General features: G+C 41.0%; 1 protein-coding gene across 1 annotated transcript in view; it reads left to right on the forward strand.

Moving 5' to 3' along the window:
* SNX24 (sorting nexin 24) overlaps positions 1–16249 on the forward strand; it is a 106346-nt gene extending 90097 nt beyond the window's left edge. Inside the window, exons 3-4 of the mRNA XM_007465362.1 lie at positions 13389–13493; positions 16175–16249. Coding sequence (XP_007465424.1) covers positions 13389–13493; positions 16175–16249 — 180 coding nt within the window. The remainder of the gene's footprint in view (positions 1–13388; positions 13494–16174) is intronic.
* The last annotated feature ends 10071 nt before the right edge of the window (positions 16250–26320 follow it).

A 26320-nucleotide genomic window follows, 5' to 3' on the forward strand; every position in this document is an offset into this window, starting at 1 on the left:
CTTTTAAAGAGGAGCTGTCAGTTATCTGTACACTTTTCCATTAAGATGGCAAGGGATAATTTACCTTGAATTTTCCAGTTAAAATTGTGTTACATCCAGGTTTACTTCCAAAAGAAACAACGCAGGTGAAATACAGATTTAGGCTGGGTGTTGCCAGTTGACTTTACAAAAACCCTACCCCTCAACCCGGGGCCTCAAAGAGAAACAAACATGGAGTCTGGGTCTCACGTCCTTCTCAAGAATTTCTGGCTTTGTTCACTTGTTTATCGAGGAAACAGATTCTGGAGAGATTTCTTCTGGGTACCTCATGAAATAAGTCTGTACAATGGGATTAAAACCAGAACTCCTCCCCTCCCCAGCCTCTGATGCCAGAGTCTGGACCAGGCAGCCTGTCACATGCAAGCCTCCATCCTAACCTGCCAGGTCTCCATTACCCCGACACAGCCCAGCTGTCCCCACCAGATACTTGGGAACCAACTCCACAAGAGGCACAGCTGGGTGACTGCCAATTAGGCCCGCCCTGAGCAAGAGGCTGCCCATGCTTCTTACGAGTGGAGGGTGACTCACTCTGCTCTCTTTTCTAATACGATTTATTTTCTTCTGCAGAAGAGGACCCTTTCCCCAGTGATTATAGGCAGTTCTTAGATTCTCACAGTCAAAAAAGATTTCTAGATTTTCTAGGACTCTTCTCTCAACTGCTGCAATTCTGTTAATAATTTTAGCTATTCTGAAAATTTTATCATCAAGTCTATTAGAATTAAGAGAGTAGAAATTCTCAGACCTCTCAATTTTGCATGTTTTTGGCAGCCTCATTAAAACATCCTTACAGGGACTTAGAGAAAAAAAATAACATTGTGGGGCAGAGTTTTAGTTGGCAGACACTAAATCTTGTGTGTTATAGAGCAGAAAGGGGCTGCTAGAAGTCTCCTTTATTTGTCCCATTTTATAATTGTATTAGATTTGGTGAAAAGGTAACTTATTATAAAAGACAATTAAGTACAAATAATGGCAGGGTGTAAAAATAAACATAAATCTGTAATCTTGACTGTAAAGTTGTGTGTTAAGGAGGATTGAAATGGGCAAAAAAATTAATCAGAATATACAAGCTTTAGTGTTTACTGCTGCCACCTTGTACAACTTTATCCTTTTATTAGAATTTTGGTACCCTAGTTTCCATATTTGAATTTTGTGATGTGCTTTGAATGTTCTGTTTTTACATGAAATATCTTCCCTTTAAATTCAAGTTAAATCTATTCTGTTTAATTTTTTTGAATATTCAGTTATTTCTGCAGTGGATGCCATTTGCTCTGTTGCCATTGTCCTGATTTCTCTTACACTTTACATTACACTTGTTAAAGTTTTTAGCCAATGTCCCCAAGTTAATTCTAAAATCATATAGGAACTATTAATAAGTGCTTTGTACCTTTAGAATAGTAGTTGCATGGCTCATCTCCATATACCACAAACACACAAAAATGCCTCCTGGCTTATTGTCAGGCTCATTTTGAGGCAGAAACTAAAACCATTACCCATTTGACAGTTCATCTGGTTGTTTGAAGTTCTTAATGATTACTGCTTCTCCCAAACTTTTATAATTTTTGATATTAAAGTATGAAAACAATATTCTCATCCTCTATACTTTTCTTAGAATTCCTTTCTAATATTTGGAAAAATTCAAGAGTTTTTTTTTTTTTTTTTTTCCTATATGCTTTATTTTCGTCCCCTCAAGTAAGTTTAGGTTTTTAGATTATAAAGTTAAGTCTTGCAGAAAGTTTGGGGACAGGAGAAATAACTCCTTGTTACCAACATATATTTCTGTTATGCTAATACAATTACTGTTTTCCTTCTTTTCTTTCTTTCTTTTTTTTTTTTTTTTTTTTTTTTTGCGTTACGCGGGCCTCTCACTGTTGTGGCCTCTCCCGTTGCGGAGCACAGGCTCCGGACGCGCAGGCTCTGCCGCCATGGCTCATGGGCCCAGCCGCTCCGTGGCATGTGGGATCTTCTCGGACCAGGGCACGAACCCGTGTACCCTGCATTGGCAGGCGGACTCTCAACCACTGCGCCACCAGGGAAGCCCTCTTGCATTTTTTAATGGAACAAATGCCACTGTGCTAGTGGGGTTCCTTCATGGTGATAATTATGGTGTAGAAGTTAAGTGTGGAAGCTCTGGCAGCAGAATGTTCCTGAGCCTGCCTTTACCTCTTAAGTCCGTGGAGCAAGTTGAGTGATCTTTCTGTGCCTCCGGTTCCCCCGTTTTAATATGGGAACAGTGAATGTGCTAACTTCACAAGACTGTTTTCCAGACTAAATGAAATCGTGTGCATTGCATGGTCAACTTCTAGTGATTGATAGCCTTCATTACATATAACTTTTTTTTCCCATTTTCAAGACTGTTTCCTTTAAGTTAGATTACAAAAGAAGCATTCTCTGTTAAAGAGTATAGATATTTTTACAGCTCCAGTTATATATTACCAAATTACTTTTTTCCAAAATGGTTATAGCAGATTTGTAATGCAACCACCAAGCATGAAAGTATCTCACCAGCTTTGCATATTATCCCCCCAAATGATATGTATTTAGCAAGCAAGGTATGTTGCCTTTTTGCTGTTTTAATTGGTATTTCTTAAGTTTATGATTGTAGTCCCTCTTTTTGGAATTCTCTTTATGTGCTTTCCCATTTTTCTGCTAGGGTCTCTGTTTTTGATCATTAGTTTGCATGGCCTATTAATAAAATATTAGCTACTTGATGAAACTATTTTTCACCATGGACTTTTTAATTTTGGCTATGATATTTATTTTAATTTGCAAAAGTTTTACATTTTTATGGTCTCTAATATGTCAGTTTCATCCTTTCAGACTATATGTAAGATTAGTTTTTCTTCCAGAGCTCTGGAAGTATTTGATTTCACTTTCTTTTAGTTTTTCTAGATTGGTACTTTTTGAAGTGTGAACTCTGGGTGACCTGAATCCAAACAGTATTTATTAAATTGCAGATTCCTGGGCACCACCAGGCATGCTGAATCAGAATCTTTATGATAGAGCCCAGTAATCTGCATGTTAAGCCAGCATCCCAGGTGATCTTAATGCCTGTTGAAGCTTGAGAATTCCTATTGTGTCGTTATATTTTTAAAGGCATCTCTTAGACACAACCCTCCCTACCTCCCCCTGCATCACACACTGAAGCCACAAGGTGTGAAACCTTGGAAGTCTTTCCTACCTTTCTCTTATCTTTCAGTTCCAGGGTGTCAGCAAGTCCTGTTGATTCATTCTTCCAAACTTCTGTAATAAGCACCATTTAATTTTTCATTTTGTACTCCTACCATCTCAATCCAGAGTCTTGCTACTTTATGTAAGTATTTCTTTAACTGTTTCTCATCCTTGTCTTCTTATTCACCCTCCGTTGCAGGCAATTTTCCTAGAACACTATTTTCATCTTCATTTTATTGGTCAAAAACCTTGAAATGTGTCTGTATTATCTACCAAATCATGGACATTGACTTTTGAGACCAGTAGTCTTAAACTGTGCATTAGTTTTCTATTACTGTTGTAACAAATCATCACAGACTTAGTGGCTTAAGACAACACACATTTGTAATCTTACTCTCAATGTGCCGGCAGGACTTTGTTCCTTCTGGGGGGTTTTAGGAGAGAATCAGTTTCCTTGCCTTTTCCAGCTTCTAGAGGCTGCCACCTTTCTTGACTCATCACCTTCTTTTGTCTTCAGAGCCAGCAACCACATCACTCCAACTTCTATTTGCATCGTCACATCTCCTGTCATCACATCTCCTCTCTCTGACTTGGTCACCTCTGCCTCCCCCTTGAGATAACATTGGGCCTACCTGGATAACCCAGGATAATCTTCCCATCTCAAGATACTTGATTTAATCACACCTGTAAGGCAATGCGTTCACAGGTTCCAAGGATGACGATGTTGACATCTTTGGGAGGACCATGATTTCGTCTACCACAAACCCCTTTACTGGCCAGCCTTATGTCTCACTGCTTCTCCTAAGAAAATGTTAGTGGCAGCCAAGCCAGTCTTCCCTCTCACCCCAGTATATGAAAATCACTGCCTCTCTGTCTTTGCCATGCTGAATGTCTTTCCCTCTGTGTTCTCATCTATTCAAACAAAACTTAAAACGTTTCAGATTCTTCTTTCAGGTGAGTTTCTTTTATTCCTTCATCTCTTTGTTCTTGGAACTCCTTTTCCATTTAGGAGGTTTCTACTTAAATTTAAAATGTCTGAGATAATTAAAAGTCAGTTATCCCTAAGCTTTGTCTAACTAGAAGATATGTTTTAAAAAACTAGGGACCATGTCCTTAACTAGACTTATCCTGGTGATCATTTTGTATTGTATAGAAATATCAAGTCACTGCCAGGAACTAACATAGCGTTGTAGGTCAATTACATTTCAAAAACAAACAAACAAACTCATAGAAAAAGGGATTTAAATTTGTGGTTACCAGAGTCCGGGGGTAGAGGGAGGTGGAATTGAATAAAGGCAGTTAAAAGACACAAACTTACAGTTATAAGATAAATAAGTACTAGGGATGTAATGTACAACATGATAAATATACTCAACACTGCCGTACATTATATATGAAAGTTAAGAGAGTAAATCCTAAGAGTTCTCATCACAAGGAAAAAGATTTTTTTCTTTTTCTTTAATTTTGTATCTATAGACGAGACAATGGCTATTCACTAAACTTACTGTGGCAATCGTTTCATGATGTATGTAAGTAAAATCGTTATGCTGTACACCTTAAACTTATGCAGTGCTGTATGTCACTTATATCTCAATAAAACTAGAAGGAAATAAATAAATAAAAGTAGGGACCATGTCTTATTTTTTGTACCTTCCTCACCGTCTGTTAGTGTTGGGCACTTATTAGGCATTAAATAAGTATTTGGCAAATGGGATATTTGGAGAATATTATGCATTTTTATGAATTGCTGGAGGAATGCTTTGGTCAGCAAGAACAGTTTCTACGGTGGGAGTTTAGTTCACTGTGAGTCTAACCCCAGGTTACACTTGCCCCTGTTTCTTAGCTCTGCCAGTACAGGGTGGGAAAACACCACCACCACACTGAAACCAGAACAGACCCCCACCCTGTTCTTCTCTGGTCACTCTCAGCAGAGTATCTTCAAAAAAAAAAAATAAAGTTATAGGGTGCTCTTCTCACGGCTCAGGCCCAGGCTGTGACAGGGTAAGAGCTTTCTCTGTGACCCCCTGCCCTGCACCACAGGCTGCACCCCGCTACAGCCAGGTAACTTGCACCGTCAATGGGGGTCCTGGAAAGCAGCTTCCCTCCCGAGGCCCCAGTCCCCGGTGTGGAGAGGAAAGCCTTCCCTGCATGGCAGACTGCTGAGCCCAGTTTGCATTGCCTTCCCAGCTGTCAGTTCCAGCCCAGCCTTTTATTCACAAAAGTTTCAGGGAAATATGGTGCTGGTTCATTCCTAAATGAATGAGTTCTTGTGACTGCCTACTTTTGGCTTGAGTAGAATACTGCATTCTCATATTTAATTTAACGAAGTCCACATTTCAGAAAAACCAAAAAAATGCCATATGGGGCTAAACCAGGGGTACAGCACCTCGTGAAGTGTCTCTAAAGGGAACCCTGAGGAGGTAGGGTGACAACATGGAATAAAAGATTGAATGCTCCCCCCAAGTGTCCCCCATGTCTTTCCTTAACCTTTTTTCCCTTTTTCATCTTTTCATTCACGTGCTTGGGAAAAGTATTTCTGTTCCTTGCGGTGGAAAATGGTTGCTATCACCAACGTATATGCAGCAGGTCTTTACGGAGTAAGTTCTGTGTCAACTCCTCTAACAGTATGAGAAGGGAAGGGAGTGGTCATGCCAGGCAGAGGGGTTGTGTTTGTGGTATCATGGAATCTGGTCACTATCTGTGGGGATCAGAAAGGCCGTTTGGCTGGACGCAGCCTGGACGCAGTTAATCATCGGATGGAGTGGCAGAGGGGTATTTATCTTGTAAGCAGCTGAGCCCTCCTGGACACATACTGTCTTGGGTCTGTCTGTCCTCATCTAGAGCCCTTCATTACTCACCTACAAACACTGTCACCGAGCCCAGCAGCTATGATGATCGGCTTCCTCAGTACTCCTGACATAAGTAAAAAGGAAAAATCTTTTCAGTACTATATCTTCAAGATTTTTTATAAGGAGGGAAGGACAGGTAATGGAGTTGATTTTCTATTCTGAAATGTAAGAAATGTTGTGGTTCCGTAGTGTTAAAGAAGTTTCTTTTTGTTTAAAGTGAAACTTAATAAGCTTTTTACCTCCAAGTAATTAGCATTTTCTGGCTTTGTTTTTGTTTGAGAAATACCTCAAATAGTGTGGAGATGAGATATGTATTTATTCCCTTACAGATAATCATAAATTACCCCTCTCTCTCTCTCTCTCCCCTCCCCCAATACTGAATCAGTCTCATCAATAAGTTAATATATTATAGTATTTCCCATTGAACGAAATAGAGTCACCTTTGACCCCATGCTTCCCTCCCATGTTCACCCCCTTGCTCTCCTCTGTCAGTATAATTCCTGGGAAGAGGAGCCTCTGCCTTCCCTCTTCCCGCTTTTCTTTACCCAGTGTCTTTGACTTTGCAGGATCGCTCTGCACAGTCTGATCATGCCCCTTCTAGAAACACTTCCCTGACTCAACTTACCATTTCACCGCCTCCTCACTGTTTGCCCTGCCTCTCTTCCCTGCCCCTCAGAGTTGGATGTCTCAGACCGTGGACTTTGTATTAGTTTTCTCCTGCAGGGTAACAGATTGCCACAAATTTAGCAGCTTTAACCACACAAATGTGTTACCTCAGTGTCCCCGTGGGTCAGGAGTCAGGGCACAGGTTAGCTGGCTTCTCTGCTCAGAGTCTCATCGGGCTGAAGTCAGGTGTTGCCAAGACTGTGATCTCATCTGTGGCTCGGGGTCCTCTTCACGTTGTCATGTCCTCATTTGGGTAGAATTCAGTTCCTTGCAGTCATAGGACTGAGGTCCACTGTTTTCTTGGTGACAGTTAGCCAGAGGTGGTTCTCCCCTCCTCGAGGCCACCCTCAGTTCCTAGCCATGTGGCTTTGTCATAACACACAGCTCACTTCTTCAAAGCCAGCAGTCTGCCAGGACTGGGTTTCATAAAGTGGGACCTGATCAAGGGATTGTCAGTCTTGTCGTGTAATGTAAACGAATCAAAGGAGTGACTCTCTCACCACATTCACAGGTCCTATCCAGACCCAAGGGAAGGAATTTTATAGGCATGTGCACCACAAGGCAGCATTTTGAGAGCATCTCAGGATTCTGCCCCTCACAGACCTTTTCCTCCATCTGTACCGAACTCCCAATGTCGTGGCATCTAGTTCCGTGGCTCTCAATACCACTTAGATATTCTCACTCCCAGTTTACAGACTTATGTACAACTGCCTGCAAATTATCTCCACTTGGATCCCTGTTGGGCATCTCTGACTTGAAATCACCAAAACGGAACAATTGATTCCTTTGTGTCAGGATTATCTTTGGTTAGATATAACAGAAACTTGACTAGGTCCCTTAAACAAGTGAGAGATTAATAATTCTCATGTCGCGGCTTCCCTGGTGGCGCAATGGTTGAGAGTCCGCCTGCCGATGCAGGGGACACGGGTTCGTGCCCCGGTCCAGGAAGATCCCACATGCCGTGGAGTGGCTGGGCCCGTGAGCCATGGCCGCTGAGCCTGCGCATCCGGAACCTGTGTTCCACAACAGGAGAGGCCACAACAGTGAGAGTCCCGTGTACCGCAAAAAATAAAAAATAAAACTAATTCTCACATTACAAGAAAACTAAAAGCAGGCAGTCCAAGTTGATGTATCGATTCTGTAATATCTATGTTCCAGGCTCCTTTTATCTTTCCACTTCACCATCTTTACTTTAGCATGTGACTTTCACCCTCTGGTTACAACATAGCTGCTGTCCCTCCAGGCATTGTTTCCACATTTCTGGCAGAAAGAAGAGCCAGTTTCTCTTTTTCAGGAAAACAGGAGCCCAACCCAGTGGACTTAAACTGCATTTCATTAACAACTCTGTCACATTATAAAGGAACCTGGGAAATCAGGATTTTTTTGCTTAGCATTTTGGCCCTCTGAATGACACTGGTGTTTTTTTGCTTGTTTTGTTTTGTTTTATTTTACAAGAAGAAGAAGGGAGTGAATATTGGATAGGCAGCTTGCAGTATCAGCCATATCCCCACTGTGGTATTCGATTTTGCTGCAGGTGACGCTAGAACTAAAATAATGGTGACCTTAACAGTGAGATACACCTTTATTTCTCTCTCACATAAATATCTAAGGCCTGTGTGGCAGTTTCATGGGCCTCAGGAACCCAGGCTTTCCTCTTGTGGTTTCCCTCTTCTCAGCACAAGGCTTCCATCTCATGGTAGAAGGTGACTGCTCCAGGTCTAGCCGTTACATGGGCAAGTCAGCCAGCAGGAAGGAGGAAAGGAAAGAAGGAACAGTGCTTCCCTTTAAGAACACTTCCTGAAAGTTGCACAGACATGTCTGTTTACTTGCCTTTGTCCAGAATTCAGTCATACGGCCACACATAGCTTCCAGGGAGATTGGGAGATGTGTTCTTTATTCTGGGCAGTCATGTACTTAGCTCAAAATTAGGAGTTCTGTTCTACAGAAGAGAGGGACAGTGGATTTGGGGAGATAAATAGTGTTCTCTGCCACCTAGTCTAAACCTGGCATTCTACCACCTTTCATAAACAGGGTGCTGCCAGCTGAGGTCAAAGATCTAAAACAGTCAAAGTCTTGGAGTCATTCTATCACCTCCACTTTTCACCTACTCTGCAGCCTTCTGCTTCTCGCCACCTCCACTGCCACGACCATAGTCCACGTCACCGTCGTCTTTTGCCTGGACTCCTACAGGAGCTGCTGACTGGTCTCCCTGCTTTGATTCCACCCCCTTACAGTCCATCTTGTTCATAGAATCTAGCACGAGCTCTTTAAAGTAAAAATTTTATCAGATCATTCCCTTGCTTAAGACATTCAGTTTGCTTCCCATGTAAAATGATAAGCAAATTCCCTCTGCGGCCTGCAAGGCCCTACAGTGTCTGATGCTGCACCTCTCTGAACCGTCTCCTCCTTGCTGAGTTTGGAACACCAGGCTCGGCCCTCCCTTTCCATTGCTGCCTCTGCTGCAGTGGCCCTTCTCCAGCTCCTAACCCTGGCTCCCTCCCAGCATGATTCAGGTGGTCCTTGAGACATTCTCACCTCACACAGTCATTTCCCCAGCTGCTCCCGAGCTCATACCCCCATCTGTTACTCTCTGCCCTCGCCCTGTTTTATTAACATGTTTATTGTTTTTTTGTCCAGTTCCCGGTATGCAAGCCCCATGAAGACAGGAGTGTCCCTAACACATAGGAGGAGCTTGATGTCTTCTGTTCCATGACCTCCTTCAGGGACTCTTTGTTTACCCTAGAACTTATTTTTTCTGATAGACAAAAGAATAATGTACTTTAACAAATCCTAAATTTATTCGTCTTCTCCATACTCTCTGCTACATGGAATCCACCTTCTTCCTGGAGGTTTTTGTTTTAACCTAGACTGATAGTTCTCTAGGCCTGCTGTGCTCAGCTGCCCTTGGGTTTCCCTTCCCCATGCTGATGGCATAGAGCTATGAGTCCTAGTCCTATTTTTCCTCTTCCTTGGTTTAATTTCTCAGTTTTCCAGAATTACATGCTCAAATTTGGGTAAAAGAAAGCGTGGGAGGTAAACTTTCTCTCACACTTAATTGATGATATTCTGGTTATAAAAATCCATGTCAAATTGGATCTTTGGAGCATTGATCTTCTAGCGTCCATTGTTTCTGGTGACAAGTCAGTTGCCAATACAGTTCTGCTTCCTTTGTTTGCCAACTAATGTTTTTCCCTCTGTCTTCTCTCTGTCCTTAATATTCTGAAATCTCAACAGATAAATGTCAGTAAATGTGGATCCTTTTTTATACATTATGCTGGTACTCAATAGGTCCTTAATCTGAAGACATATATTAGGTCCTATAAAAATTGCTTTTCTTTGAAAATGTCTTCTATTCTTTATGAAAGGCTTATTACTTTCATATTAAATCTCCTAGATTAATCCTATATGTGTTTTATCTTTTCACCTACCCTTTCTCTCATTTTGTTTATTCTACACTTTGAGAGACTTCCATCATTTTATATTCTATCTCTTTTAACTTATTTCTCTGTCATGTTTTTTTTAATTTCCGTAATCTCTTTCTTCTTCTCTGATGGTTTCTTTTTCATAGCAACCTGTTCTTGGTTTTTTAAAAAACCTGTTCTTGTTTTATAGAAGCAATATCTTCTCCAATCTCCCTGTGGATATTAAAGATCTCTTCTGTTATTTGATTTCTCTGTTTCCTTTGGGGTTAGTTGTTCCATTTGTTTTTCTTGTCCTTTCTCTTTCATAGTGCTGGCTTTCCTATGAAAGTGATCTTTGATTGCCCATCCAGTTATTCTGGGTATTGTCACTGGTTCCTCTGCTTTGGGTACATAAGTCTGGTAACCTCTGTAGGGTGTGTCAACTTAAGGGCTTCATTATAGGGAATGAGGGTAGAGAGGCAGATATTAGGCTGGGGACCCCATGAAAACCAGAACGACTAGAATTGCAGCTACCCTTCTTCAACCCAAACACTTCATTCAGTTTCTTTAGGAACACTGACCCTTTTTTACTGGGTGAGGGTGTGTATGCTTAGGGATGACACTGGGCTGCTAGTCATCTCTGTGGTCTTTGGCACAGGCTAGGGCATAGACTGATCCCTCTTCCCATTCCCTCCTCCTCTTATGCCAGTCCTGAGCACAGAGCCTCACAGGCTGCTGAGAAGATTGATGTCCAGACCCTTTGTAGTCCCTTCCTGTGGAGGTCTGGGCCGGGGCTGCCTCTGCTCCAGTGTTTTCCTTAGATCGTGCTTCTGCTTTCCGTCTTTTAGAAAGCTGTTGATCTCTTGCTTGGTGATTGCCCCTTCCTCCCTGCCCTGTTCTCTGTGTTGTTCTGAGGCCTATTCCCTTTGGCCTTTTTCTTTTTCTAATATCTACCAGGACTGAATTCAGATATATGAAACAGGAAGTCCAGATACCAGTAACCTTAAAAAAAGAGGGAGGGGGGCTATTTTTTTCCCCTTATAAAGCAAGTCTGGAGGCAGGCAGTCTGGGGTATGGTGGCAGCTCCAGGCAGTGTGCAGGCACCAACTCCTTTTTTCTGCGTGCTCATCTGGACACATGTCTTCCATCCTAAGAGTTTCCTCATGGTGGCAAACGGTCACAGCAGCTCCAGCCATCATAGTTGCATTCTAGGCAGGAAGGGGTGAAAGGGGAGTAGTATAGAAGGTACCAGCTAGCTGAGTCTGTTCCACTTTAAAAGAGATTTTATGGAACGCTTTTCTCAGTGACTTCTGATTACCTTTGGCCTCCACTCTCTGCAAGGGGGTGTGGGAAATTTAGCTTTTTAAGCTGAATTTAGCTGAATGCAGTATTCTTTCCAATAATTTAGGAGTTTGGTGAGGAAGACAAGGAGGATAGATTTGGGCTTGCAGCTAATACTTTCACAGTGTTCTGTTAGTGGCGCTTCAGGTATGGAGGGAGAAGGCAAGCATGGACTCAGCCTAATGTCTTGAGACAAGTGCTCATCTTTGAAATGCACAAAGACCCCTTTTGCATAGTGTGCAACAAATTTCAGCTTACAGTGGTTAATGAAGATATGCTTATGTATGAGAACTTTTTTTATTACAGTTTTAGGTGCTGGGGTTTAGCTGTGTGCATTTTCTTAGAGGTCATTATGCCATTTCTTTGCATGTGTAGTAAAGGAGCAGTCTCAGTTAAGTTTTCCAACTTTTTACTCAACATTAAAAGTCTTTCCATTTTAGAGGCAGTGTGTTAGCTTCGTCTGTGTTGCCACTGTAACAAGTTAGCATAAACTTAGTGGCTTAAAACAACAGAAATTTATTATCTTATACCTCTCAAGGTCAGAAATGCAAATTGAGTTTCACTGGGCTAAAGTTAAGGTATCAATGGGCTAGAGGAGACAATTCATTCCTTTCCCTTTTCTGGCTTCCATAGGTCAGCGGGGCTCATGACCCTTCCTCCATCACCTAAGCCAGCCATGTAGCATCTTCCAGTCTCTCCCTGACCCTGGTCCTTGTGCCTCCCTCCCGATAAATCAGGATCCTTACGATTACATTGAGCCCACCTGGATAATCTAGGGTACTCTCTCCATTGTAAGACACTTAATTTAATCAGATATATAAAGTACTTGGCCCTATAAGGTAATATTCACAGATTTAGGATGCAGATGTGGTAGGATACACCTGTGACAGGCAGCTCTAACTCAACGTCCGATAGAATTTTCCTTTATCTATATAGTCCCTTAAGACTGCTGCCCAGAAAGGCTTAGCTGAGAACCGTCACTCAGTTTTCATGAACAAAATTTAGACCTAATGCTTAGGAATTTTGAAAGGATCAGTCTTTTCTTTTTAGAACTTTTTTTAATAGAACTTTTTTTTAATAGAACTTTTAAGAAACTCTCCATATGATGTGGTCTAGTTCATATGGCGTTTCCAGGGATGATGGTTATAAACAATTGCATTCTGTTTTCCTTTTTTATGTGAAAAATATGTAGAAAGACTTTTCATCAGAAAAGTGCTTCTTCGGGCTTCCCTGGTGGCGCAGTGGTTGAGGATCCACCTGCCAGTGCAGGGGACGTGGGTTCGAGCCCTGGTCCGGGAAGATCCCACATGCCCAGCTAAGCCCATGTGACAAAACTACTGAGCCTGCACTCTATAGCCTGCATGCCACAACTACTGAAGCCTGCGTGCCTAGAGCCCGTGCGTGCTCTGCAACAAGGGAAGCCACTGCAATGAGAAGCCCAGGCACCACAACGGAGAGTAGCCCCCACTCGCTGCAACAGGAGAAAGCCCAAGCCCAGCAACAAAAGATCCAATGCAGCCAAAAATAAATAAATAAATAAATTTATAAAAAGAAAAGGAAAGTACTTCTTCCAAGTAAAATTTTGTTATATTAATTGTTTTTGGAAATTATAAACTTCTATACTTCCTTTATAGTTCATTTACTGAACTCTTAATTCTTCAGGAAAAATAATTCCCATCTGAAATGCCAGATGACGTATAACAATAACAACAACTACCAAAACACAGAACTCTTGTCCTGAAACCTGAACATTTAGGACAGCTAAAGAAAGAATTTTTGATGAAATTTCAGTGTATATATATTTTCCTCTATCTTTTTATTGGAGGTAGCAGTGGTTCACTTCCTTTTTTTGGCTTTTCCCTCAAATAATGTCGTTATAATTAAAACACATTTTCTATGTTTTTTTTTTTTTTTGTCTTTATAGCTTAAGAAATGTATTAAAACTCCAGAAATCCCTTCCAAACATGTTCGGAACTGGGTCCCAAAAGTCTTGGAACAACGACGACAAGGTTTAGAAACGTATTTACAGGTAAGATGTGTTTAGCTCCTCAGTTAATGTAGCTTAAAGAGTCATATATCTCAGTATTTTTTTCTTAGAACTTATGGGTAAGATACAGACTATATCAAGCAACCAAACATTCTGAGTGAGAAGAAAGTTTAAAATTATAAATATGTTGTTGGTTGGTTCTTTTAGCTTTAGTTAAGTTGTATTTAAAATTGGTTATATGGATTCAGGAAGTGAAAAATTAGTATAAAAGTAAAAACCGATGCAGAAGGGTCTGTTCTTTTTTTTGTTCATCCCTACAAGTTATTCTGTTTTTTGTTTTCCCCTCCAAGATTTGCTGCTTCTTCGTAGCATTCCCACCCTTTAGGTGTTGAGTGTTGGGGAGATAATGAGAGAAACTGCATTTTCAGTGGGCCTGGCTGGTACACCTATGGAATCAAATTGAGAACGAGTATATAAAAATTACTTCTGTTGAAGTGCCAACTTCTTTGAAAATTAAAATGTATGTTTTTAAAAGAATGCAGAGGATGCTCTTTTCTGTAGCTAAGAGGAGCAAACAGAACTACCTAAGTAAGATAAGACAAAGCAGTCTGTCTGCCAAGTGACAGAAAAAGCAAAAGGAAAGCGTGAGGTGGTGTCAGCTTCTCTGAGTTTTAAAACAAAAAGGGCTAGTGGCCTCAGGTGAATATTCAGTGTACTCATCATTAATCCAAAGAGCACTGCGCGAGGCAAGTGCTGCGAGAAGGGTTGGGGGGCTGTGGGAGCCTTGTGTTCACCAGGACACATGAGTCCACTTGAGGGGCTGACGCATGAGACTGACTGGGGTGAGCATGGCCAGGAGGGAAGGGGTGGGGAATCTTGGCTCTCAAAGAATGAAGAGCTGGACATCACCTCGGAGTTCTGAGTTTACCGCGATGATCTATCTAAGACATGTTGCATCAAAGAAGTCGGCAGCCATGACTGTGTTCATCCATTGCTATCTTCATCACCCCCTTCACCATTAACCCTTGGTGGATTTTATTTGGGCGGGCAACTGTGGACTGTGTGAAGCCATATGCTATGTCCTCTACAGAGCTTTTCTGGTTGGTTTTGCCTAAATGACTAGTAACTAGAAGCTGAGGAGAAGGTGTCACCACAGGCTTGTACTTAGCGATCAGTTCACAGGACTCTCTCCCAGTAGAAAGATGCCAAGAGTCCATCCCTGGTCTCCTGCAGTTTTCTTGGTCTTTACAGTATTCAAATAGGAAAGCTGACACGTGGAGGCCCTCTGAACCACAGAGCAGGGCTCTCTTCACTGCCTTTGTTCTTCTGCTCTGGGACGTGGTGGATGGCTCCTTCACTGCCTCTCCCTGGCAGTGAGAGATTAAAGGAAGTGGAGGCCACAAATGACAGGAAACTGTGTGGCCATGTGCCTTGAGACTCTGTATATGGAACTATGAGACTTCCAGAGCCTCGGGCTACACTGCAGAGCAAAACCAAACCAAAAAACGAGACATTAGATGTTGCATGCAAAGGGTAAAAATGCATGTTCTCTATAATTAAATGGAATAGGTAAACAATGCATTCAAATTCGTAAGCCAGATTTTCCACAGATATTGTATATCTTCAAGCTTTAGTTCTGAAGAAAGCTTTGCTCTTTTTCCTCCCATTGTATTTGACACATGACTCCCATTACTACTCAGTGTAAACGTTTTAAGTTGTTTGTACTTTGGATATAAATATGTGGTTAAAATCATCTGGCACAGAGAGGAGTTTACAGTGACACTCAAATTGAGCTTAGAATTTTCTATTCTCAGAAACAGAGCTTGAAAGATGTGGTTGAAGGACTGAGAGGGCTTGTTCACTCTTGTGCATTTAATATTCAGTTTGTTGTCAGTTAAGTCCTGAAGGAGTTCAAGGGCACTTTTTCTCTTCCCCCTCTTCCCCCTCTTCCCCCGATTCTATTTGCATGCCCTGGGAGCCAAATGGAAGTTACAAAGATGAGTGTGGATGCTTGATCGACCGCCAGTGAAATGAAAACCCTGGCTTAGGTGTCATTTCTTGATAGCGTTTGGTGTTTAAGTCTCTTTGGAAGTAAGACAGTTATCACTGTTCCTTCTACTCACCTTTGTAACTGCAGTTAGAATCCCACTCACCCTCAGCACCAGTCTGAAACCCTGAGTTTAAGTGCCACTAGCACTTCTCAGCAGGCACTATCGTGCAGCGAATCCATCTCAGCTTGAGGTACATAGGATGGCCCTATTCAGGCCCGTAAACCTAAGAAAGTATTAATACCCTCAAGCCATAGCATCTTAAGCTCACAGGGAACTTAGACCTTATCTAGTCCAGCTTGTCTCCTGCCCTTCAATTAAGTTCATGATCATTCCTCTGGTCTCAGTTTACCACCCATAAAACAGGCGGATTAGCTCTTGGAAGGACCAGAGAAAACTCTTCCTTATGTTCAAGAGGCAACTAGTACACTCTAGACCATGGATGGATTCAACACACATTTCCTAAGTTAGCCTACACCGCTCTTTTATTTTAGAGATGGAGAAACAAGTCCGGTGGAATTAAGAAATTTGCCTCACTTCCTAAGTATATTAGTTAAAGAGATGGGACTGGAATTTTAGTTTCTTAACTCCCAGTATAGACTCTTTTTGTTATGCATTGTAGATTTTTTGAAATCAGGAGAAAACTTTCAGCCTTGAGGTAGAGTTTTTCTTAAGGCTATAATAATAAAAGTAAAGGAAAATATAATCATAAACCATCACAATTTAATTGGCTATCCCCAACTTCCTTGATCAATAGATTTTTTGTAAATCTTTGATTTGAATATTTGAAAATTGTGAGTATACATCTGTTTTCTGTGTTAAGTCATCTGCATAGAAACAAAAATCTTAAGAATAAATTAATTTGGTTTTCCCAAACTGATTTGACCATCAGACATGGTTTATATAATAGTTTTATCTCCTGGTTTGAAGTGACTTTCCACCTTTCCTGAGACCCCACTGAAACAAAAGTATAAAAACTTAAAAAGGAGGGACTTCCCTGGTGGTGCAGTGGTTAAGAATCCACCTGCCAATGCAGGGGACATGGGTTCAAGCCCTGGCCCGGGAGGATCCCACATGGTGCGGAGCAGCTGGGCCCGTGAGTCACAACTACTGAAGCCTGCGTGCCTAAAGCCCGTGCTCTGCAACAAGAGAAGCCACCGCAATGAGGAGTCCGCGCGCTGCAACGAAGAGTAGTCCCCGCTCACCACAACTAGAGAAAGCCTGTGCACAGCAACAAAGACCCGACACAGCCCAAAATAAATAAATAAAATAAATAAATTTATTTAAAAAAAGAAGTCGTTTAAAAAAAAAACACTCAAAAAGGAATAAACCCCAACAGTTAGGTGGTGGATGGGCAAGGAAAAGAGGACCTCATCAAAGGAATAAAACATTTTCACAGTTTCCTGGAAGATGGAATGTTCTGGGAGCATGTGAATAGATGCAGCAAAGCAAAAAGCAGGGCCCAAGCTCAGCCATGAGAGCTGCGGTGGGTGCAGGAGATGGCCCGCCCACAGCTGTGCTGGAGATGGAGCTTCTGGACCTAGAGCTGGCAGGTGAGGCTGAGGCCGAGGTGAGCAATGAAACTGAACACACGTGGGTCATTCAAGGTGTACACATGGGATGGGTGCTCAGGCCACTTATTCTGTACAGAATACATACTGATGTTTATGACCACGCCAAAAAATTTGTAAGACTATTTTCTTGAAAATTAAACAATACAACAAAACACTAAACAGAATGGCTGAGGAAAGCTAAAGCTTCTGATGTGGATATTAGGGCCCCAAGTTGGCAACCCCCTCCCCATCCCCTTACTTCAAGGAAATGCCCACCATGTCTTTTCCACACTCAGAAGGAAGCCTGTGACGAGCACTCCTACTGACCTACCAGCAGAGGAAACCCACCGAAGCTGCTTTCTGCAGTGAGATCTGATAACCAGGGATCACCAGGCCTTGAAGAAAAAGACCAAGATGAATGAAAGCACTGACTCTTCAGGAAGGAGATAATTCAGAACACAACATATATCTTACAAATTGATTTAATATATCTAGAGAGCTTCTCAAAGGTATTACATCCAAAAGATGACACTAGGATACTATGTAAAAGGAACAATTGGAGAGCACATGAGAATTCTTAGAATTAGTTGTTTTCTCCAATTGAAAACATTCGGGAGTTGCCCTCTCTAGTTGGGAAACTGTTCCATAGAGTACAGAGACAAAAGTTGCAACAGAAGACAAGAGACGCAGAGGACCAATTCAAGTCTAATGTCCTCTTTCATTCGGGAGGCCCAGAGAGAAAGAAGAGGGGAAAACACAAAAGTAGGGAAGAGAATAATCAAAAGAAAAAGCACTTGAAAATTTCCCCAAACTGGAGGATATGGGACTTTACACAGACAAGGTTTCACAAGGACAGAGCGCAACGAATGAAGAAACCCTCTGATGCCAGACATAACCTGGCAACATTTCAGTACATCAGAGATGAAGCCCACAATCTTACAGAAAGAAAAAACAAATGGTCAGCAAGGTTGAGGTTTAGCTGTGGCTTCATTTATTTACTTGAGGCTGGTTTAATGGTCAGGTCCCTTGCCATTCTTCAGTAGTAGCTTTAAATGGCAAGCTCTTATAATTTTTAGACAAAGATTTTTCACGGAAATTTTGTGTACATCACTTGTGCTGTTCGTTGAAATAATGTGAAATTTATCTTTCTGAGAAAGGGACCCACATCTTATGTCACTTACTTAGGAAAAACAGTTATGTTTTCATCCTTTTCATAAGGAGTGAAAAATAATTAAATGTACAGTGAGTTTTGGGAGCTGAACAGAAATACCTCATAGCAACTCATGACTAAAGATAATTGAAGCTAATATTAATCCCTAAAAAAAAGTTCATTCAAAGAAAACATTGCCACAGCTGGGGTTAAGCTGTTTTGTTAGACAGTAGATGCAGAGTGCTGTCTTCAGAAGACCCTATTGACCTGACTAGCCTGCCCCTCATTCGTTATTTAAATTATACTATGCAGTATAACGTTCCGTTTGTTCAGAAGTCTGCACTGGATTAAATAGTACTGTATTTTTAACTTCTCCAGTAGGGCATGAAGCATCTGTTAAAATTGACCGTGTGTGCTTGCAATATGTGTATTCTTGAATTCTTGAGTACAATGAACTGTATAAAATCAGATGAAGTTTTTAAGCAAATCTCTTACATCTTAACTTGGCTGCTTAATCTATAAGAAGAAAGGTATATTAAAAATTGCCACATGTTTTTATGATAACTGATATAGTTGGGCTTAGTTCAAACATCCATGTTTTGGTTTTTTTCTAATAGATATTTATTGGAGTATAATTGCTTCGCAATACTGTGTTAGTTTCTGTTGTACAACAAAGTGAATCAGCCATATGCATGCATACATCCCCACATTCCCTCCCTCTTGAGCCTCCCTCCCACCCTCCCTGTCCCACCCTTCTAGCTGGTCGTAAAGCACCGAGCTGATCTCCCTGTGCTACGCTGTTGCTTCCCACTATTTTACATTTGGTAGTGTATATATGTCCGTGCCACTCTCACTTTGTCCCAGCTTACCCTTCCCCCTCCCTGTGTCCTCAAGTCCATTCTCTGTATCTATGTCTTTATTCCTGCCCTGCCACTAGGTTCATCAGTACCATTTTTTTTTTAAGATTCCATATATATGCGTTAGCATACGGTATTTGTTTTTCTCTTTCTGTCTTACTTCATTCTGTATGACAGTCTCTAAGTCCATCCACCTCATTACAAATAACTCAATTTCGTTTATTTTTATGGCTGAGTAATATTCCATTGTATATACGTGCCACATCTTCTTTATCCATTTATCTGTCGATGGACATTTAGGTTGCTTCCATGTCCTGGCTATTGTAAATAGTGCTGCAATGAACATGTGGTGCATGTGTCTTTTTGAATTGTGGTTTTCTCAAGGTATATACCCAATAGTGAGATTGCTGGGTCATATGGTAGTTCTATTTTTAGTTTTTAAGGAACCTCCATACTGTTATCCACAGTGGTTGTATCAATTTACATTCCCACCAACAGTGCAGGAGGGTTCCCTTTTCACCACACCCTTTCCACCATTTATTGTTTCTAGATTTTTTGATGATGGCCATTCTGACCAGTGTGAGGTAATAATACCTCATTGTAGTTTCGACTTGCATTTCTCTAATAATCAGTGATGTTGAGCATCTTTTCATGTGCCTCTTGGCCATCTGTATGTCTTCTTTGGTGAAATGTCCATTTAGGTCTTCCGCCCATTTTTTAATTGGGCTGTTTGTTCTTTTCATATTGAGCTCCATGAGCTGTTTATATATTTTGGAGATTAATCCTTTGTCCGTTGTTTCATTTGCAAATATTTTTGCCCATGCTGAGGGTTGTCTTTTCATCTTGCTTGTGGTTTCCTTTGCTGTGCAAAAGCTTTTAAGTTTCATTAGGTCCCATTTGTTTATTTTTGTTTTTATTTTCATTACTCTTAAGAGGTGGGTCAAAAAAGATCTTGCTGTGGTTTATGTCAAAGAGTATTTTCCTGTCTTTTCCTCTAAGTGTTTTATAGCATCTGGTCTTACATTTAGGTCTTTAATCCACTTGGAGTTTATTTTTATGTATGCTGTTAGGTAGTGTACTAATTTCATTCTGTTACATGTAGCTGTCCAGTTTTCCCAGCACCACTTATTGAAGAGGCTGTGTTTTCTCCATCATATGTTCTTGCCTCCTTTGTCATAAATTAGGTGACCATATGTGCATGGGTTTATGTCTGGGCTTTCTGTCCTATACCATTGATCTATATTTCTGTTTTCCTGCCAGTACCATACTGTCTTGATTACTGTAGCTTTGTAGTATAGTTTGAAGTCAGGGAGCCTGATTCTTCCAGCTCCATTTTTCTTTCTCAAGATTGCTTTGGCTCTTCGGGGTCTTTTGTGTTTCCATACGAATTGTAAAATTTTTTGTTCTAATTCTGTGAAGAATGCCGTTGGTAGTTTGATAAGGATTGTATTGAACCTGTAGATTGCTTTGGATAGTATAATCAGTTTCACAATATTGATTCTTCCAATCCAAGAACATGGTATATTTCTCCATCTGTTTATGTCATCTTTGATTTCTTTCATTAGTGTTTTATAGTTTTCTGAGTACAAGTCTTTCGCCTCCTTAGGTAGGTTTATTCCTAGTATTTATTTTTTTTGTTGCGATGGTAAATGGGATTGGTTCCTTAATTTCTCTTTCTGATTTTTTGTTGTTAGTGTATAGGAATGCCACAGATTTCTATGTGGTAATTTTGTATCCTGCGACCTTACCAAATTCATTGATTAGTTCTAGTAGTTTCATGGTAGCATCTTTAGGATTTTCTGTGTATAGTATCATGTCATCTGCAAACAGTGACAGTTTTACTTCTTCTTTTCCAATTTGTATTCCTTTTATTTCTTTTTCATCTCTGATTGCCATGGCTAGGACTTCCAAAACTATGTTGAAAAAGAGTGATGAGAGTGAACATCCTTGTCTTGTTCCTGATCTTAGAGGAAATACTTTCAGTTTTTCACCATTGAGTATGATGTTTGCTGTGGGTTTGTCATATATGGCCTTTATTATGTTGAGGTAGGTTCCCTCTATGCCCATTTTCTGGAGAGAGTTTATCATAAATGGGTGTTGAATTTTGTCTAAAGCTTTTTCTGTATCTATTGAGATGATCATATGGTTTTTACTCCTTAATTTGTTAATATTGTGTATCACATTGATTGATTTGTGTATATTGGAGAATCCTTGCATCCCTGGGATAAATCCCACTTGATCATGGTGTATGATCCTTTTAATGTGTTGCTGGCATCTGTTTGCTAGTATTTTGTTGAGGGTTTTTGCATCTATGTTCATCCGAGATATTGGTCTATAATTTTCTTTTTTTGTGATACCTTTTTCTGGTTTTGGTTTCAGGGTGATGGTGCCTTCGTGGAATGAATTTGGGCATCTTCCTCCCTCTGCTCTTTTTTGGAAGAGCTTGAGAAGGATAGGTGTTAGCTATTCTCTAAATAATTGGTAGAATTCACCTGTGCAGCCATCTGGTCCTGGACTTTTGTTTGTTGGACGATATTTAATTATGGTTTCAGTTTCATTACTTGGGATAGGTCTGTTTATATTTTCTAATTCTTCTTGGTTCAGTCTTAGAAAATTGTACCTTTCCAAGAATTTGTCCCTTTCTTCATGGTTGTCCATTTTATTGGCATATAGTTGTTTTTAATAGTTTCTTATAATTCTTTGTATTTCTGCAGTGTCAGTTGTGATTTCTCCTTTTTCATTTCTAATTTTATTTATTTGTGTCCTCTACCTTTTTTCTAAGGGTTTATCAATTTTGTTTATGTTCTCAAAGAACTAGCTTTCAGTTTTATTTTATTTATTTATTTATTTATTTTTTTTGCGGTACGCGGGCCTCTCACTGTTGTGGCCTCTCCCGTTGCGGAGCACAGGCTCCGGATGCGCAGGCTCATCGACCATGGCTCATGGGCCCAGCTGCTCCGCGGCATGTGGGATCCTCCCGGACCGGGGCACGAACCCATGTCCCCTGAATCGGCAGGCGGACTCTCAACCACTGTGCCACCAGGGAAGCCCAGCTTTCAGTTTTATTGATCTTAGCTATTGTTTTTTCGTTTCTATTTCATTTATTTCTGCTTGGATCATTATGATTTCTTTCCTTCTACTGACTTTGGGTTTTCTTTGTTCTTCTTTCTCTAGTTGCTTTAGGTGTAGGGTTAGATTGTTTATTTGAGGTTTTTCTTGTTTCTTGAGGTGAGATTGAATTGCTGTAAACTTCCCTCTTAGAACTGCTTTTGCTGTGTCCCATAGGTTTTGGGTCATCGTGTTTTCATTGTCATTTGTTTCTATGTATTTTTTTATTTCTTCTTTGTTTGCTTCAGTGATCTCTTGGTTATTTTTTAGTGCACTGTTTAGCCTCCATGTATTTGTGTTTTTTACAGTTTTTTTTCCTGTAATTGATTTCCAGTCTCACAGTGTTGTGGTCAGAAAAGGCGATTGATACAATTTCAATTTTCCTAAATTTTCCGAGGCTTGATTTGTGACCCAGGATGTCATCTGTCCTGGAGAATGTTCCGTGTGCACTTGAGAAGAAAGTGTATTCTGCCACTTTTGGGTGGAATATTCTGTAAATATCAATTAAATCCCTCTGGTCTATTGTGTCATTTAAAGTTTGTGTTTCCTTATTTATTTTCTGTTTGGATGATCTGTCCATTGGTGTAAGTGGGGTGTTAAAGTCCCCTGCTATTATTATGTTACTGTCGATTTCCCCTTTCATGGTTGTTAGCAGTTGCCTCATGTATTGAGGTGCTCCTCTGTTAGGTGCATAAACATTTATAACAGTCTTTATTTTAAAGTCTATTTTATCTGATACAAGTATTGCTACTCCAGCTTTCTTTTGATTTCCATTTTCATGGAGTATCTTTTTCCATCCCTTCACTTTCAGTCTGTATATGTCCCTAGGTCTGAAATGGGTCTCTTGTAGACAGCATATATATGGGTCTTGTGTTTGTATCCATTCAGCCAGTCTGTGTCTTTTGGTTGGGGCATTTAATCCATTTACATTCAAGGTTCTTATTGATATATATGTTCCTATTACCATTTTCTTAATTGTTTTGGGTATGTTTTTGTGCATCTTTTTCTTCTCTTGTGTTTCCTGCCTAGAGAAGTTTCTTTAGCATTTGTTGTAAAACTGGTTCGGTGGTGCTGAATTCTCTTAGCTTTTGCTTGTCTGAAAAGCCTTTGATTTCTCTCTTGAATCTGAATGAGACCCTTGCTGGGTAGAGTAATCTTGCTTGTAGGTTTTTCCCTTTCATCACTTTAAGTATATCCTGCCACTCCCTTCTGGACTGCAGAGTTTCTGCTGAAAAATCATCTGATAACCTTATGGGCATTCCTTTGTATGTTATTTTTTGTTTTTCCCTGCTGCTTTTAATATTTTTTTCTTTGAATTTAATTTTTATTAGTTTGATTAATATGTGTCTGGTGTGTTTTTCCTAGGGTTTATCCTGTATGAACTCTGTGCTTCCTGGACTTGGGTGACTATTTCCTTTCCCGTGTTAGGGAAGTTTTCAACTATAATCTATTTAAATATTTTTTCAGACCCTTTCTTTTTCTCTTCTTCTTCTGGGACCCCTATAATTCGAATGTTGCTACATTTAGTGTTATCCCAGATATCTCTGAGATTGTCTTCAATTCTTTTCATTCTTTTTTCTTTATTCTGGTCCTCAGCAGGTATTTCCACCATTTTGTCTTCCAGCTCACTTATTCATTCTTCTGCCTCAGTCATCCTGTTATTGATTCCTTCTAGTGTATTTTTCATTTCAGTTATTGTGTTGTTCATCTCTATGTATTTGTTTTTTAGTTCTTCTAGATCTTTGTTAAACATTTCTTGTATTTTCTCAATCCATGCCTCCATTCTATTTCCGAGATTCTGGATCATCTTTACTGTCATTACTCTGAATTCTTTTTCAAGTAGATCGCCTATTTCCTCTTCATTTATTTGGTCTTGTAGGTTTTTACTTTGCTCCTTCATCTGTGATATATTATTTTGCCGTATCTTTTTTTTTTTTTTTGATGAGTGGGATTGTGTTCCTGTCTTACTGTTTCTCTGGCTTGACTCTTCCAACACTGGAGTTTGTAGGCTGTTGGGTAGAGCTGGGTCTTGGTGCTGAGATGAGGACCTCCAGGAGCCCTCACTCTGATAGATATTCCCTGGGGTCTAAGGTTCTGTGTTAGTCCAGTGGTTTGGACTCAGAGCTCCCACCTGAAGAGCTTTGACCCAACTCCCAGCTTGTGACCAAGTTCCCTCAAGCCGCACGGTGCCTAAGCAGGGGCAGGGTTTGGGTGGGCATGCAGAGCCTATGCTTAGGACCCACAGGACTGGAAAAGGCCCTGGGGGGTGTGGGGGTGGGGCTTAGGCTCAAAGGAACAGAAGGGGCCCAGGCGTGCCTCCCGCCTCTGGTCTCAGAGGGTGGGAGACCCCATCTGGGAGCCCAGCAGGCTTCCTGGGCTCAAGTGGGCAGGTCAAACACCCTCCACTCCTCTCCTGCTCCTCAGTCCTGGAGAGCCCCTCCTGCCTGCCTATCTGCTTTTACCCCAGCCTCCTTCCTATGCCCCCAGGACCAACATGGCCCAGAGGGGTCCTCTGAGAGCATAGGACCCAGCTCAAGAGCCGGGCAGACTTCCCTGGCCGATTGAGCAGGGGATACGCTGGGTGTGCTTCCCCCTGATGCAAGCCCCCAAGGATCCCTCCAGGCATGGGAACCCCTTCTGCCTCTCAGCCACCCCTCAGGGGCGCTGGTCCTGTCTGGCCTCCACTTCTCCCCCGTCAGTCCCCCCACATCCTACCGTTTCACTTGGGGTTTCCTCCTGTCTCCTTGGGCATTAAGGTCCCCCCGCATCGTCCTGCAGGCACCCTAGTTGTGGGGAGACGCGAACTCTGAGTCTTTGCACACTGCCATCTTGACTCCTTCTTCTCCATGCTTTTTTATTAGTCCCTTTTTTTCTGAATTGTTTCTTTCCTTGCCTGCTTTTGGATTGGTGGCAGATTTTTTTCCCCTTTTTCTCTTTCCATTTTCCCCCTTGTTAGTATGTATCTGTTCTTTCATGGTTACCTATTATCTTTAGTTTCCTCCTGAACATTACAAGGACCTTAGAATGTTTTAAGTCTGATCACCCTGGATGTAAGATTCTGGGTTGACAGTTCAATTTTTTTTCAGCACTTGGAAAATATTGTGACACTTCATTTTGGCTCCTGTGGTTTCTGATAAAAAATCCACTGTCGTATTAATTGTTTTTCCTCTATATGTAAGATGTTGGGGTTTTTTTTGTTTTTGGTTTTTTTTGTGGTATGCAGGCCTCTCACTGTTGTGGCCTCTCCCGTTACGGAGCACAGGCTCCGGATGCACAGGCTCAGCGGCCATGGCTCACGGACCCAGCCGCTCCGCGGCATGTGGGATCTTCCCAGACCAGGGCATGAACCCGTGTCCCCTGCATCGGCAGGTGGACTCTCAACCACTGCGTCACCAGGGAAGCCCCAAGATGTTGTTTTAAACTGGCTGTTTTCATAGTCTTTGTGCCTACCTCAACCTCTGGCATGGTGAAGGCAAGGTATTTTGTTTATTTTGTTTACTGAGGCAGTATTATTGTTCAAATACTGGCCATGCATTTAAACAGCTCTGGGCACAGAATAGGTACTCCATAAATGTTAGTTAAAGGAAGGAAGAAATATAGAGAGATTTTGTGCTTGAAAAATAAAAATAAAATTCCACTTTTCAAGATTTTATCTTTGTCATTGGTTTTCAGAAGTTTAATTATGATGTGTCTTGGTTTACGTTTCTTTTAAGTTTTTCCTGCTTGGAGTTCTCCCAGCTTCTTGAATCAGTAGGTTTATCTCTTTTGCTACATTTGGAAGTTTTTAGCCATTACTTCTTTGGGTATTTTTTCAGCCCCTTTCTCTTTCTCCTTTCCTTCCAGGACTCCAATAACAGAAATGTTAGAGTTTTTATTATAGTTTCACAGGGGCCTAAGGCCTTTTTAATTTATTTTTACTGTTTCTCTCTATTGGTCAGATTAGATAATTTCTGTTGTTCTATCTTCCAGTTCACTGATTCTTTCCTCTGTTCCTTCCATTCTGGCATTGAACCCTTTTACTGAGCCTTTTCTTTATGTTACTGTATGTTTCAGTTCTAAAATTCTCATTTGATTCTTCTTTATAGCTTTTATTTTTTGCTGAGACTTTATATTTCTTTTTCTTTTTTTTTTTTTTTTGCCACACCGCACAGCT

Source organism: Lipotes vexillifer, unplaced genomic scaffold (assembly GCF_000442215.2).
Source record: "Lipotes vexillifer unplaced genomic scaffold, Lipotes_vexillifer_v1.1 scaffold767, whole genome shotgun sequence".
Lineage (NCBI taxonomy): Eukaryota > Metazoa > Chordata > Mammalia > Artiodactyla > Lipotidae > Lipotes > Lipotes vexillifer.